General features: G+C 49.7%; 1 protein-coding gene across 5 annotated transcripts in view; it reads left to right on the forward strand.

Moving 5' to 3' along the window:
* WNK1 (WNK lysine deficient protein kinase 1) overlaps positions 1 to 10,382 on the forward strand; it is a 1,566,458-nt gene extending 1,556,076 nt beyond the window's left edge. For 4 of the 5 annotated variants that reach the window (XM_086952840.1, XM_086952841.1, XM_086952843.1 and 1 more), the window contains one exon: positions 9,103 to 10,236. In XM_086952840.1, coding sequence (XP_086808966.1) covers positions 9,103 to 9,405 — 303 coding nt within the window. In that variant the 3' untranslated portion in view covers positions 9,406 to 10,236. Of the gene's footprint in view, positions 1 to 9,102 lie in introns of all 5 variants that reach the window. The other variant, XM_086952842.1, reaches the window with a different exon arrangement.
* The last annotated feature ends 2,950 nt before the right edge of the window (positions 10,383 to 13,332 follow it).

Below are 13,332 nucleotides of genomic sequence, written 5' to 3' on the forward strand. Positions count from 1 at the left end.
CTTACTGGGTGTCTCGCTAAGTGCAGACCGTGGAAGTGGGGGCACGCACTTTATTTATAAACTGACCCGGGGATAAATAGCTAGGAATATCAACATAAAACAACATCCTTCTCGCTAATACAGACAGTGGAAGTGGGGGCACGCACTTTATTTATAAACTAACCCCGGGATAAAGATGTAGGAATATCAAAAATAAAACAGCATCCATGAACAGATTGCTTAGCTGCGCCGCTGTACTCAGTCAAGAGCTCTAAAGCGTCATCGTACTACGACTCCCATAGAACACTCTCCGCCCCTCCCCCACTACTAACATCACCCTTACGCAGGCACTCCCCTAGCGAGCTAATGAGGGGTGGTTTAAGGTGTCCTGCTTTGATGTCCCTGAGAAGGGTCAGCAGTGGTTCTGGCAGCCTCAATAACCGTATGAAGAATTGGCCATGGGGTCGGGGTGGCGATGGCGGCAAGCACGCAAGTTGTTCGCGCGCACTCAAAGTTAAACAAGCGCCGCCGTGGGCCAAGACATGCGCTGCTGGCGAGAGAGGAAAGCCAGATGGCGCCTCTGCTCAAAAGCACGCGCCCGCGCACGTAAGCGCAAGCTCCAGGCCACAAGCGTGTGATTCTTGAATCGCAGGTCAGGAAAACGATGACTTGTTGCTTGGCCATTATTAGGTCCCTGCGGAAGATCCTTCATCTGCTTCCATCTCACGCTCGGGCTTTGATAGTTCGTAGCACTATTCTTAGCTGGCTTGATTATTGTAAGGCCTTGTTTCTTGAGTCACCTAAGTTTGTGCTTGAAAGGCTGAAGTGAATCCAGTCGACAACTGCCAAATTGGCCTTGGGGGGGCCTAGAAGATCTACCTCCTCAGTGGCGATGGCGGAACTACACTGGCTTCCTCTCGCACAGAGAGTCCAGTTTAAGTCTCTCTGTATAGTGTTTAAAGCTTTACATAGGGTGGGTCCTGTGTCTATGCAGCGTAAGTTTGAGTGGTATGTGCCTGCGAGATGTCTCCGCTCCTCTGCGGCTAAACTGGTGTCAATGCCGAGAGTTAGGAAAGTCAGGGCAGGTGGGCGAACCTTTGGGTACGCTGCTGCTAAGCTTTGGAACCAATTCCCCTTGGAATTAAGACAACTTAGTGACTTGTGTTCCTTTAGAAGAAGACTTAAAACGTGGCTGTTTCCTAAAACTTAGTCGGCTGCCTGGTCCCTGTTTCATTTCCATATCCCTCCTTTAAAAGTCTCACCAGATGGCGCATGCGCTGGCTTAGGCGAGACCTAAATAACCGTGGCGTTGGGTGTCTGAAACCAATAGATTTTGGGAGGTTGTTGATGGTCAGTGCTGATAAAGGCAGAGAAGAGTGCTATGGAGGGAAACTTTATAAATAAATAAAATAAAATAAGGAGAAAAGTGATGCTCTTTACTGTGATGATTGGAGTGCATGTTTTGATGCTGCAGTATGTTCTTAAACTGGATTGTTAATGGTATATGAGATAGTTTCTTTGAACTGTTTCATTGAACGGCAGCTCCTTTGGTAGGTGGGTGATTTTTTTTTTTTTTTTTTTAATTATATTTTTATTGCAGAGTTATAAACAGCAGGAAAAAGTAAACAGCCAGTGCACTTGTGGGCTCCCCCCGTCCAATGACAGTTCACAGTTGTACACAGCCATTCAGCCCGCATCCCGGAGGCCGGGCGGCGTATCAGATCGCTCGAGAGGAACACAACACAGTGTACGTCCCATTGGGACCCTGGCGGAAGGTCGTTTTACGTATCTGCTTTTACCCCCCCACCCGCAACAACATTCCCGTCAGCCATCTCCGTGGAATCAACGTAATTGCCCCCGTCGGGGCCTACTCTAGGCTATTCGGGCCTTCGTGCCAGGCCGTCCCACCCAATCAGTCTGCCCGCCACTCAATACCCCCTGTCCCAGTAGTTCCAAGGCCTCCACCAGCAACCCTCCAGTGGCTTCCGGCCCTCCCCAAGCCCCTCTACAACTAACCCCCCCAACGCCCCCCCCCCCTGGCAACTGCTAAGGTGTGTGCTTCGCTCTACTGAACTGGATGGTTCCACTACAGTGCGTAGTGAGATACTTCTGTGTTCGCCCCGCGGTGTCCAGCGGCTTAGTCCTCGCCGTCCTCATCCTCAACCAAAGCATCACGCAGAGCCTGTACCACTAACTCCCATGCACGCGCCGCATCCAGAGCTTTCTCATTCCCCAACTTCACTGCTTGCTTCATCCGGAGCACGCTCTCGCAGTCAGACCATCGCAGCAACTCATTCTTCCATCTACGCAGTGAGGGACCCCCCCTGGCCTTCCAGTGCCACGATATTTCCCTTTGAGCCAATATCAGGCCCAGATCTATGAATTTACTTGTCACCTTGGTGTGCTTAGTATGCGGGAACCAGAGCAATAGACACGCCGCCATGTCGAATTCTACCTCCCTGTCAGTCACTTCATTCAGGAGTTCCCCTACCTCCGCCCAATAAGATCCCAGTTGTGGACACCCCCAAAACAAGTGGTCCATGTCCGCCCCAAGGGACGAGCACCGGGGGCAACAGGCATCCGGCACCCGAAAGTGCCGCTGTAGTTTCTCTGGAGTTAAATAGGCCCTATGGAGCACATAAAAATGGACCTGCTGAAAGCGTGCGTTCCTGGTGCCCTTCCACGTGCGTCGCAGGATATGGCCCCATGCCGTATCCGGTATGGGCCGGCCAACGCTCCCCTCCCATTTAGCTTTGAGCCCATGGAGTGATTCCAGCCCTTCGTGCAGCATCCTATTATGGAGGCACGTCACAGCTTTGAATGTACCAGCCGCCATCACCACATATTGGCATGCCATAGTCGTCGCGGGCTCCAGGAGCCCCTCTTTCCAGTGCTTTTGCATGGCAGCCACTACAGCCGCGTGTAGTAGGAAGCCCCCTTCAGGCAGTCCGAACTGGTCCCGGAGCACGTCGAACGGCGCCAACGCCCCATCTATATACAAGTCACCCACCACCTGCAACCCCGCGTCCTCCCAGTCCATCAACGGGGACCAATCCCCTCCGTGCGGCAAAGCCGTCAACATCCCGATCGGGATCTCCGGGGCATAAGGCCGCGATGCCCTCGCTCTCCGAAGGCTCCTCTGCCAGCACAGCCGGAGCGTCCGCTCCTCCATGGTGAGGGCCCGTAACTCGAGCCGTTGCTGCATAATGATGTACGACAGCACGTGGCGCTGTATCCCCCGACCCCGGTCTTCCTCCGGCCCCCGGAACACCCTGGCTACGTTCTGCGTAAGGACCTGCAACTGCGCCGCCAGATAATACAGCTCAAGGTCGGGCACGGCCATGCCCCCCTCCAGCTTGGGGCGAAGTAGCGTGCTCAAGGCTATTCTGCGACGGCCATGCCCCCACAGAAAGCCAATAATCAGTGACCGCAGTTCCCTAAACACCCCCTGGGGAATCCAGACAGGTAGCGTTCGGAAATAATAAAGGAAGCGGGGGAGCGCCACCATTTTCAACAATGCTATCCTGCCCAGGACTGTCAGCGGGAGGGTCGACCAGAAAGACAAGCTACCCCGCAGTGACCGGACACAACGGCCAATGTTACCCTCCAAAAGGTCAGCAGCCGAGTGGTAAATGCGGACACCCAAGTAGGTGATGCAAGAGGGTTCCCATGCCACACCCAAGTCGCTGCTAGGGGCTGGCGATCCCGCTCTCAGCGGAAACACGCAGGTCTTTGCCCAATTGACCTTAAGGCCCGACAGTCGGCCGAACTCGGACAGCAGATCCATCGCTCCAGCCAGTGCCCCCGAAGTGTCAGCTAGGTACAGGAGCAGGTCATCTGCATAGAGCGATATATAATGCCATTGCCCATCACTCACTATTCCCGCGTATCGGTCGCCTGACCTCGCATGGACCGCCAAGGGTTCCATCGCCAGGGCAAACAACAGAGGGGAGAGAGAGCATCCCTGTCGTGTTCCCCTGCCCACCGGATACGCGGCAGATACCAAGCCGCCCAATCGAACTCTCGCCGTCGCCGAGGTATACAAGACCCTCGTCCACCTTCGAAACCCATCGCCCATGCCGAACCGCTCCAGCACTCCATCCAAGAAAGGCCATTCCAAACTGTCGAAGGCCTTCTCGACATCCACGGACAGAACCGCCGGCGTTCCCTCCCCATCCAAGATGGCGTCCATTATTCCCACCAGGCGGCGGATATTCATCGCCGTGCTCCTCGTGGGTATAAACCCGGCTTGATCCCTGTGCACCAGGCCCGTCATGTGCGGGGCCAATCTAGTGGCTAGGATGCGACTCAGGATCTTATAGTCCACCGTCAGCATGGACAGCGGGCAATAAGACCTCACGTCCGCGGCATCCCGGCCAGGCTTGAGGAGTGGTACTATCAAGGCCTCCCGCATGGAGCCAGGCAATGCCCCCTTCTCGAAGGCCTCCGTATACACCACCAGCAGCCTGGGCGCCAGAGCGTCTACATAGTGCTGATAGAACTCGACTGGGAGTCCGTCCACCCTGGGCGTCTTGTTACGGGCCATATGTTTGATAGCCACTCGAATTTCCGTAAGCGTGATCGGGCTACCCAGGTCCTTCGCGTCGTCCTCGTCCAAGACCGGAAGCGGCCTCTCCCCCAGGTACTCCACGATGTCCTGAACCCCCACTCCCAACTGACTCCGGTACAATTCCTCATAGTAACCCCTAAAGCGGTCCAATACAGCTGCCTGGGAGTACACCATCTCTCCCTGCGCGTTAGTAATGCTGAGGATCGGGCAACCCCTAAGTTCCGGGCTAGCTAATCTGGCTAAGAGGGTACCCACCTTGTCCCTTTCTGCGTGTGCCCTGATAATGTACTGCCTATAGTCATAACATCTCAAACGTTCCGTCTCCGCGGCTACCACTTCCTTCGCCTCCAATAACTGGGCCTGTAGACCTGGCCTAGTTGGCCTGCGGCGCTCCAGGTCCCTCAAAGTTTCCTCCGCTTTCATTAAGTCATTCAGCACAGTCGTTCGAGCATTCGAGAACCTGCCCAAGCACACCCCTCTCACCACCACTTTCATTGCATCCCATTCAGTAGACCTACTCGTCGCCGTTCCTTCATTCGCACCGAAATAACTATCAATGCCCTGCCGGACCGCATCGTCGAACACAGAATCCTCTAGCGTCTCCGGACGAAGCCGCCATGTTGGTATTACTGAGCGCTCCCTCTGCCATTGAATATGCACCAACAGGGGGTTATGATCGGATATCGTCCTAGCAAGGTACTCAGCATGGGTAATCAATGGGGCTAGGGAGCTCCCGCAAAGCACCGAATCAATTCTGACATGTAAATCATGGAGAGCGGAATAAAAGGAGTAATCCCTGGTTCCCCTGTGCCTCTCCCTCCAGACATCCAGCAACCCCCATCGTTCTTGCCAGTCCTTCCTGTGCGCGGCCAGCCTGCGCACAGGAGAGTCTACTAGGGGGGGATGGGACCTATCCAGAGCCACATCGGTAATCGAGTTGAAGTCCCCCCCTAGCACTATCGGACCCGCCAGGAAAGAGGCCAAGGACCCCGAGAGGCTATCAAAGTATCGGCCTTGGTCAGTGTTCGGTGCATAAACACAACAGAAAACCACATCCCGTCCATACAATCTCCCCTCCACCACTACAAACCTGCCATCCGGATCTATTACCTGATTCAGCACTTGAAAGGGTATCCCCGCCCTCACCCAGATCAAGACCCCCCTGGCATACGCTGAGTAAGTGGTGCCAAAAACCTGGCCCCGCCATCTTTTCTGCAAGGCAGCGCACTCTTTTTTGGTGAGGTGAGTCTCCTGGAGCATAGCTATCTGAACCCCCCTGCGTACCAGGTATGCATGTACTTTGTGACGTTTCACCATAGTCCGCAGCCCCCGGACATTCCACGTTAGGCATTTCAAATTAGGTAATGTCCCCATTCCAATTCCGTACAGTCCGAATCAAACAACAACGGTCCATGACCCCCCCAATGCAGTTGCCCCCCCCCCCCAAACAACCCCAAAACTGAAACATTCCCCAAACCCCACTCCCCAGGACAGAGCACACGAACCCAATGGCCGCCCCCATCCAAACCTTGATCCAACTTCTCGCACACTTACCCTGTGGTCTCCACCACAGTCGACCTTAAGGGCCTAGGGGGGGTGAGTCGCCGCCAACCCCAGCTAGCGGAGCCCGCGTCCCGCCCTTCATCCCCTCCGATACACTCAGCTCCCCCACCCGGCAACCCGCCCTCCAGCGACAGGATATCACCCTACCATGAAGTCCCGATCTAGTCCCAAGTCTATCTCAGCCGCAGAAAATAGTATCCGAAGTCTGTGGGGTCACCGTCGGCCCCTTCTGGCTCTCTGCCTCCGAAAGTTCCTCTCCTGTTCTGCTGCCTTCTCCTCCCGAGTCCGTTTCGGCCCGTTCACTGTTCTGTTGCGACCCTGTAATGGCCGCCGTCGCCGCGAGTGCATCCCTCTTCTCCGCCGCCATTTGAGCCTCCCGCTTCTCCCGCTGGCGCCTGTTGCGGGACCTGATGCGTTGTGACTGCCGCACCCGGCGCTGCTTGGGCTGGTCTCGCCGACTTTGGTGCGTCCTATCCGTCCCTGCTCTGTACGACTCAAGCCATTGCCAAACTTCGTCCGGAGTCTGGAAAAAGTGTGTGGTGCCATCCATGATAATCCGCAGCTTGGCCGGGTAGAGCAAGGAGTACTGAATGCCTTCCTCCCTGAGCTCCTTCTTCACAGCAAGGAACGATGCCCTGTCCTTCTGGACCGCCTGCGTATAGTCCGGAAAGATCGTTACCTTGCTGTTCTCCACCTCATAAGGGCCCGACATCCTGGCCCGCTGGATGAGGAGGTCTCGGTCCTTGTAGTGGAGGAGCCGCACCACCATTGGTCGGGGGGGGCGGCCAAGCCCCGGCGGGCGAGCGGGCACCCGGTGAGCCCGCTCCAGAGTGAAAAATGGAGTAAGCCCCTCCGGCGCCACCACAGTGCGGAACCAGTTCTCCATGTAGGCCACCGCATCCTCCCCCTCAATCCGTTCCGGCAGGCCTACGACCCGCACGTTGTTCCGCCTATTGCGGCCTTCGGCATCCTCCGCCCTCCGCTCTAGAGTGTCCAGTCGGGCCAAAATGTCTGTAATCCTGTGCTCCGCGGTCACCACCGATGGCTTCAGGTCCAGCAACAGTTGGTCATGATCCTTGACCCGATCCGCCAGCTTCGCGTGATCCGCGCGTAGCAGCCCCAGGCCCGTGGCCACTTGGGCAATGTCATTGTGCAACGCCTCCTTAGTGGAGGTGATCGCCTCAAGGATGGCATCCAAGCGCCGGTTCAGCCGCTGTTCCTGGTCAAGCCCCGGGGAGGGACTCTCATTCAGCTGGGTCGATGTCGCCGAGTCCCCCTCGCGGCTCCCGGGCATCGGCCCTCCGATCGCCGCCATGTCAGGGCGCTGCGTCACAAGTCCGGCCACCCGTACTGCGGGTTCCCCCGTGGGTCCGTGCCGGTCACCGGGCACCGGGCAGTGCTATGTCACCGCCAATGGTCTCAGGAGCAATGACCAGGCGGACGAGCTCCGTTCCGTCACCCCCACTGGGCCTGTGGGGGGAGGATGAGTCGTAGGGCGGTGGTCGACGAGAACCCCTGATCTCCTGGGTGAATCGGGCAGCGTCCCCCGGTCTCAGGGCTTCGCGCCGCCAATCCCAGTGCGTTGGGCAGCCGGGTTCAGGGTCCCTCTCTGCTCGGCGACAGCCGGACTCAGGGCTGAAGTTCGGGACCGTCCGACCTCCTCGCCGCCATTTTCTTCACACCCCGGACTACACCTCGGCCGCCTCTTCCTCGATCTCCTCGGGGCCAGCAGTCCCCCAGCGATTCACCGATTACGTCCAGCTGTCCCCTTACACTTCAGAGGGCAGGAACGTCGTCTCCGGGTCGCCTAGGGTCCCGAAAAACAGGAGAATTAGCGGGATTCCGCGCGGAGCTGCGAGCTCACGCCGCCATCCCGATCGGCGTCCAAGCCACGCCCCCTCTTGGTAGGTGGGTGATGACTACTAAGTTGACGTCATCTGTATAATCACTGCCTTTCAGTATCAGCATGAACATCTGTCCTGTTTTGAGTGAGTAGGAAAGATGTCTTGATTGAGGAAGGTTTTGTTCGCAAGATAGGTATTTGCAAGCGCTTATGGGGGTAAGATTGGGGATGTAGTAAGAGAGAACGCTTTCTGACAATGGCTAAAATGTACCTCAAGTCATTTTAGGTGTCATTTTATTTGCCATGCAGACATTACATCTCCTTTGAGAATTGAAGCTAGGCGAGTCCTATATGACATTTCTTGTCTTTTTGATTAATGTGCTAATGTATTTAGTTTGTCACAGCAAATTAAGTTAACACTAGAACGTTAATTAAAATATTTTTAACAGGAGGGCAAGAAAGCTAGGGAGGGTCTGATGGAGGATTAGAAGAGATGGGTCCTAATTATACGAAGGAAATATACATAGTTGTAGTAAGAAGTCAGCCACTGGAAGCCTCTGTTGCAGATGGTGTCCACCACCCTTTGCAGAAACCCATGTTTTAGCAGTATCTCCCATGACGTGGCAGAAAGTATGCAACTTTTGTTCCAGCGTATAAGTGTTTAATATTTTTAGTCTGCTACCTTCTTGAAGATGTTGATCGTTATGTATTAAATATAACTTTAAAGTTTTTTCCAAATTTAGGTTTGGAATTAGTTGAGATATTGTAGGTATGAGTGATATGTTCTGAGGGCTTCAGCTTTGCTGTAAGGAGGTGGCACACTTCTGAGCCAGCAGAGTTTGACTCTGGCATTTGTAAACCAGAAGTAACTTGATCGAATTGTGCCAAATTTATAGTTTCCCCAAATTTATAATTTCCTAATGTGATCATTATTAGTTGGGCTCCTGTAGCACTAACAACATTGGTGTTGGGTGATTTAAATGAGGAACAATAACTTGCACCAACATTCTCCCTTACATAAGAAAGCTTTGAGAGACTGTGATCTCTAATTGCTATGACAATAAGTTGTTTACATTGTACTGTGAATTTTAAACTTTTATTAACAAATCCCTTACTTTGGGGGGGTCTTAATCTTTTTTTTCTTCAGGGTCCTGGAATGGCAAGGAAGTTTTCTGCTCCTGGTCAGCTGTGCGTCACAATCCCACCATCGTTGGGGGGTCCAGCGGCTATCCCTGCATCATCAACTATCTCTTTAGGTCTTTATACAAAGAGCACTTGTCCTCCCCCGCAGTACGGCTTCTCTACAGCATGGAGTGGAAACACTGGCCCTCCTCCACAGCCCCATGGCCAGTTTACACCAGTGGTTGCTGCCTCCTTACAGAACTTCGGCATCAGCAATATGCAGAAATCCATTAGTAATCCCCCTGGCTCCAACATGCGGAACACTTAGTTTCCAGTGAGTGCTTGTGTTGGACAGGTGATTTTTTTATATCAGTGGAGTGGTCCCAGATAACCCAATGACATCTGTTTGAGGTGAATTACTAACAACCGTTGTCTGGCGCAGCCACTCTTGGGATCAAGTAGCCACCATCCTGTTTCTCTTAAATGAGCATAAGAGAAGCCAGAATAAATTATTCTGTGTGCGAGTGCAGGTGTGTTTGAAAACTCCGACTCCTGTCTTAATTACGCGGCGAACCTCTGGCATACATTTTATCATTTTTCTTCATAGAGAATGATGGCCGATTTGCTTAGAGCATGAAATTGCCATATTTTAGCATTGCAGTTCTATAATTGATTAGAACCTTATTGACTAATACCATCGAATAGTCATTTTTTTCTGGGGTTCTTTTTCTTTAAGTTATTCATAGAGTGCAACACGAGGGGGAGAATCGGCCGAGGGAGGTTTTATCATCCATCAGTCTCCCTACGAGACAGGTCACTAATGCTTTAAGAAAAACAATTAACAGCTTTGACTTAAGCATTAGAGCAATTTAAATTGTTTAAAAAATGTAAACGAATTACAAAGAAAATGTAAAGTTCCCTGCGGACATGTTATTGCCATCAGTTTTGATGTGGAAACACTGTAACATATAAATGTTGTTGGACAACAGTAGTTACAATTATATGAAAGTGGATTATAGAGGGTTACAAAATGTTTTTAAAAAAAAGCTAGCTATATCCTTCTACTTATTGGAGACACTTTAATTACTTTTTCCTGTGTATTTTCATTGTATTAGATAAATGTGAATGTAAAATGTATAAAGTTATGTACTTGAATACTTGTCTGCTCTCCCAGTTCGCTTGCTGGATTATTTTTTAGTGCCTTGGAATGTATTGCTTCCGCGGTTAGCATTACCTTCCCAGCAGATCGTGGACTGGGTGGCCGGAAAGTTTCAGGAAAGCTTGTTTTCTATCCACCCAGTGACTGGGTCATTATGAGTTCGTATGTCTGTTCAGTCAGTGGTCTATCGAAATATCTAAGCAGGGCGCAGAACCGTGTATTCTGCAGAGAAAACGGGTCTTTTTAGCTCTGTATTGCAGCTGTCCTATTTTGCTTCATAAGGCAGGAATCATGCTCTTAAAATCAAGAAAAAGCCTTACCTTTGGTATGCATTGGATGAGATCACTTGTTGTAACTAGAGTCAGTACGAGATGAGTAGGTTGAGTGTTGGTGGTGGAAATGTTTCACTGTGAATGAATGGTCGACTGAATGCATGTGCAACCCAGAGCATTCGGATTGACCTTTTTGGCTGGGTGCTGGGGTGACCCAGGGAAGCATTAGAGAAGGGAAAACAAGGTCTGCCGGGATGCAGTCATTTCCTGCGAATCGAACTAGCATACAATAATCCTGCCTGGAGCCTTAATCTGAAGGTGGAATTGGAGACTGTAAAGCCAAGGGGCGGGGGAGGTGGGTAAGCCTTAACATATAAAGATATATCATTAGGGCTTTTATTTCAAGCTGTGAAGTTGCACCGAGGTGATGGGGAATAATTTTGGAGGAAAGATCATTTCTCTGGAAGTCTGCTGGGCTCTCTTTACTTTCCGATTTCCTTTCAGTTTTAATGTGTGTGTATATATATATATATATATATATATATATATATATATATACACATATATATTTATATATGTATCTATTTTTCGCATTGCAGGGCCTGGTTTGTAGGTCTGTTATGCTTTTCTGGATTTCAAACCAGTACCCTTACCTAAAATGTGCCACCTCCATTGTTTTGCTTCAGCATTTTCTACCAGGTTGGAAATGCATATTTTCTGTAAATATAACATTTTTGCAAGCAGTATTATTCTGAAGCTTTGAACAGTCTCTGGCACTTCTATGTCAGTGTAATGGGGTGCCAAGGTGAATATGGAGTCCAAGATAGCATGGTACAGTGGGATCCAGGTGTCCCTGGGGAGACATAGGATTAGCCACAGTCCATAGCATGGAGGTGGACAGTTGTGTAGATGGTGATGTGATCAAGGTTTAGTGCAGTAGGGTGACGTATATTGCATTTCTAAGACGAAAATCATTATTTGGCCCCCTACTGAGACTCATGTTTTGGACATTACACATTGTCCAGCTGATTGCTAAAAACAGTCCAAGTAAAACATAGTAATGGAACGTGTATTTAAATTATTCCAGGGTGCTCATGCCATGATAGTTTGTGGCTGGAGATGTTGAGGGCAATAGTGTGAGGCCTCTGTGGTCAGGGCAGTTGGAAGGTGTGCAGTTCATGGTAATCCTTTTGTTTTTTTAAGAGCATTTTGCGTGCGCTTCAGACTATGTAGTATGCTGTGACGTAGTCAATGCTAACAGTAGTCCCGAGTTCTTGCTGGGGCATTTGTGCCGGGATGTTGGGACTTTATTTGTAGTCCGGTGTACCATTCAAGAGAGTAATGCCAATGAGATTATAGTTGACTCCACCTTCGTTGGTTGTTCTTGGTATTTTGGCTGCATTTGAGAATATTCGGGTAAATCATATCTTTGAGCTGCTGCAGGTGCCAATATTTTTTAGTCTTTTAGGTTATTTATTCTGTGGGACTGGCAGAGGTACTGTAGACATATGGTATTTCCTTTCTGTAAAGTGAATTAAAACACAATGTAAGAGGTACATTGTGATGACTCCTCATTTTGGTTAATTAAAAATTAGCTTTAGAAGACCGATGCAACACACCCATGGCACTGAATTTCAAAGCCTTATACATGCTCTGCTACAATGAAACGCTATTTACTATGATTTCTCAAAATATATTTCTTAATGTTGAAAGAATAATACCGCTCTTTTATGTAAAAACATGACAACCTAGCACAGTAAAACAGAGAGCAGTTTTTGTTGCAAAAAACGAAATGCAGCTGAAGGTTATTTATTTTCTATTTTTTGTTAATAAATTTGAGATCGGTTTCCTTTAAAGAAAAAAAAATTGAGCACAAATGTTTAATTTTAAAGTTAATTCTCTCCTGTGGAAAAAGTACACAAAACTAGCACCGAAAGTTAGATGCTACTGAACTGTTAAATATTTTGTGTTATTACACATGTATATCCTTCCTCCCTTCTCAAGGAAAAATCGGTTTCTAATTTACAAAATGTTTTCTTTACGTTATTTAACACTGTATACTGAAAAAAAAGAAATTAATAAAACAATTACATGAATTATAGTTTGGTACCTGAAGGTTCTCTAGAGCCATCAACTTTTTTTTGCACTAAATCTTGGAGTCAAGCTTCCTGTGTCATAATGCTTTTTCTGCATTTTGTTAACTTCTTTGTAGAATATGAAATGAGATCATTCTAATAAATCAAACAAGATTTTGTTGAGCTTTTTCTTTGCAATTTCCTGTACTTAATCTCTCTTTCTTTGCATACTATGTAATCATGCTTTCTTTCTGGACTCTTTTTTGGTTGGAATGTTGTAAAGATGGAGCACACAGTGGTTGCATTAACAAAGTGAAGCTGAAATGTTATGGTCTTCTCTTCAGCCTTCCTGAGGTTCGCTATGAGATGGACTTTGAGCCGAACAAGAGCTGCCTTAAATGGCTCTCAGTGAATCGCTCTCACACACTTAAAAATTACATAGATCCAGAGGGCAACTACGGTTAGGACCCACAGAGATAGTGTTGGTTAGTCGTCAGACAGATCCCCTTACATGCATGCATCCACTGAAATCAAAACAGAAAGGCAGCAACCTTGATTTGAATGTTATGTTTTCTTGTATGTCACAACGGATGTCAAATTGTTGGCAATTCAGGCAAATTGATGTCTGGAATATTGGTTTCCCAATTATAAGTTCTTTGGTGGTGGTGGGTGTGAGAAGTTGGCCTGATATATGATGCTCACTAGTTCTAGTGATCACCTTGTATCAGTCCAAACAACCCTTATGGTGA

The sequence above is a fragment of the Lissotriton vulgaris genome, chromosome 1_2, assembly GCF_964263255.1.
Source record: "Lissotriton vulgaris chromosome 1_2, aLisVul1.2, whole genome shotgun sequence".
NCBI lineage: Eukaryota > Metazoa > Chordata > Amphibia > Caudata > Salamandridae > Lissotriton > Lissotriton vulgaris.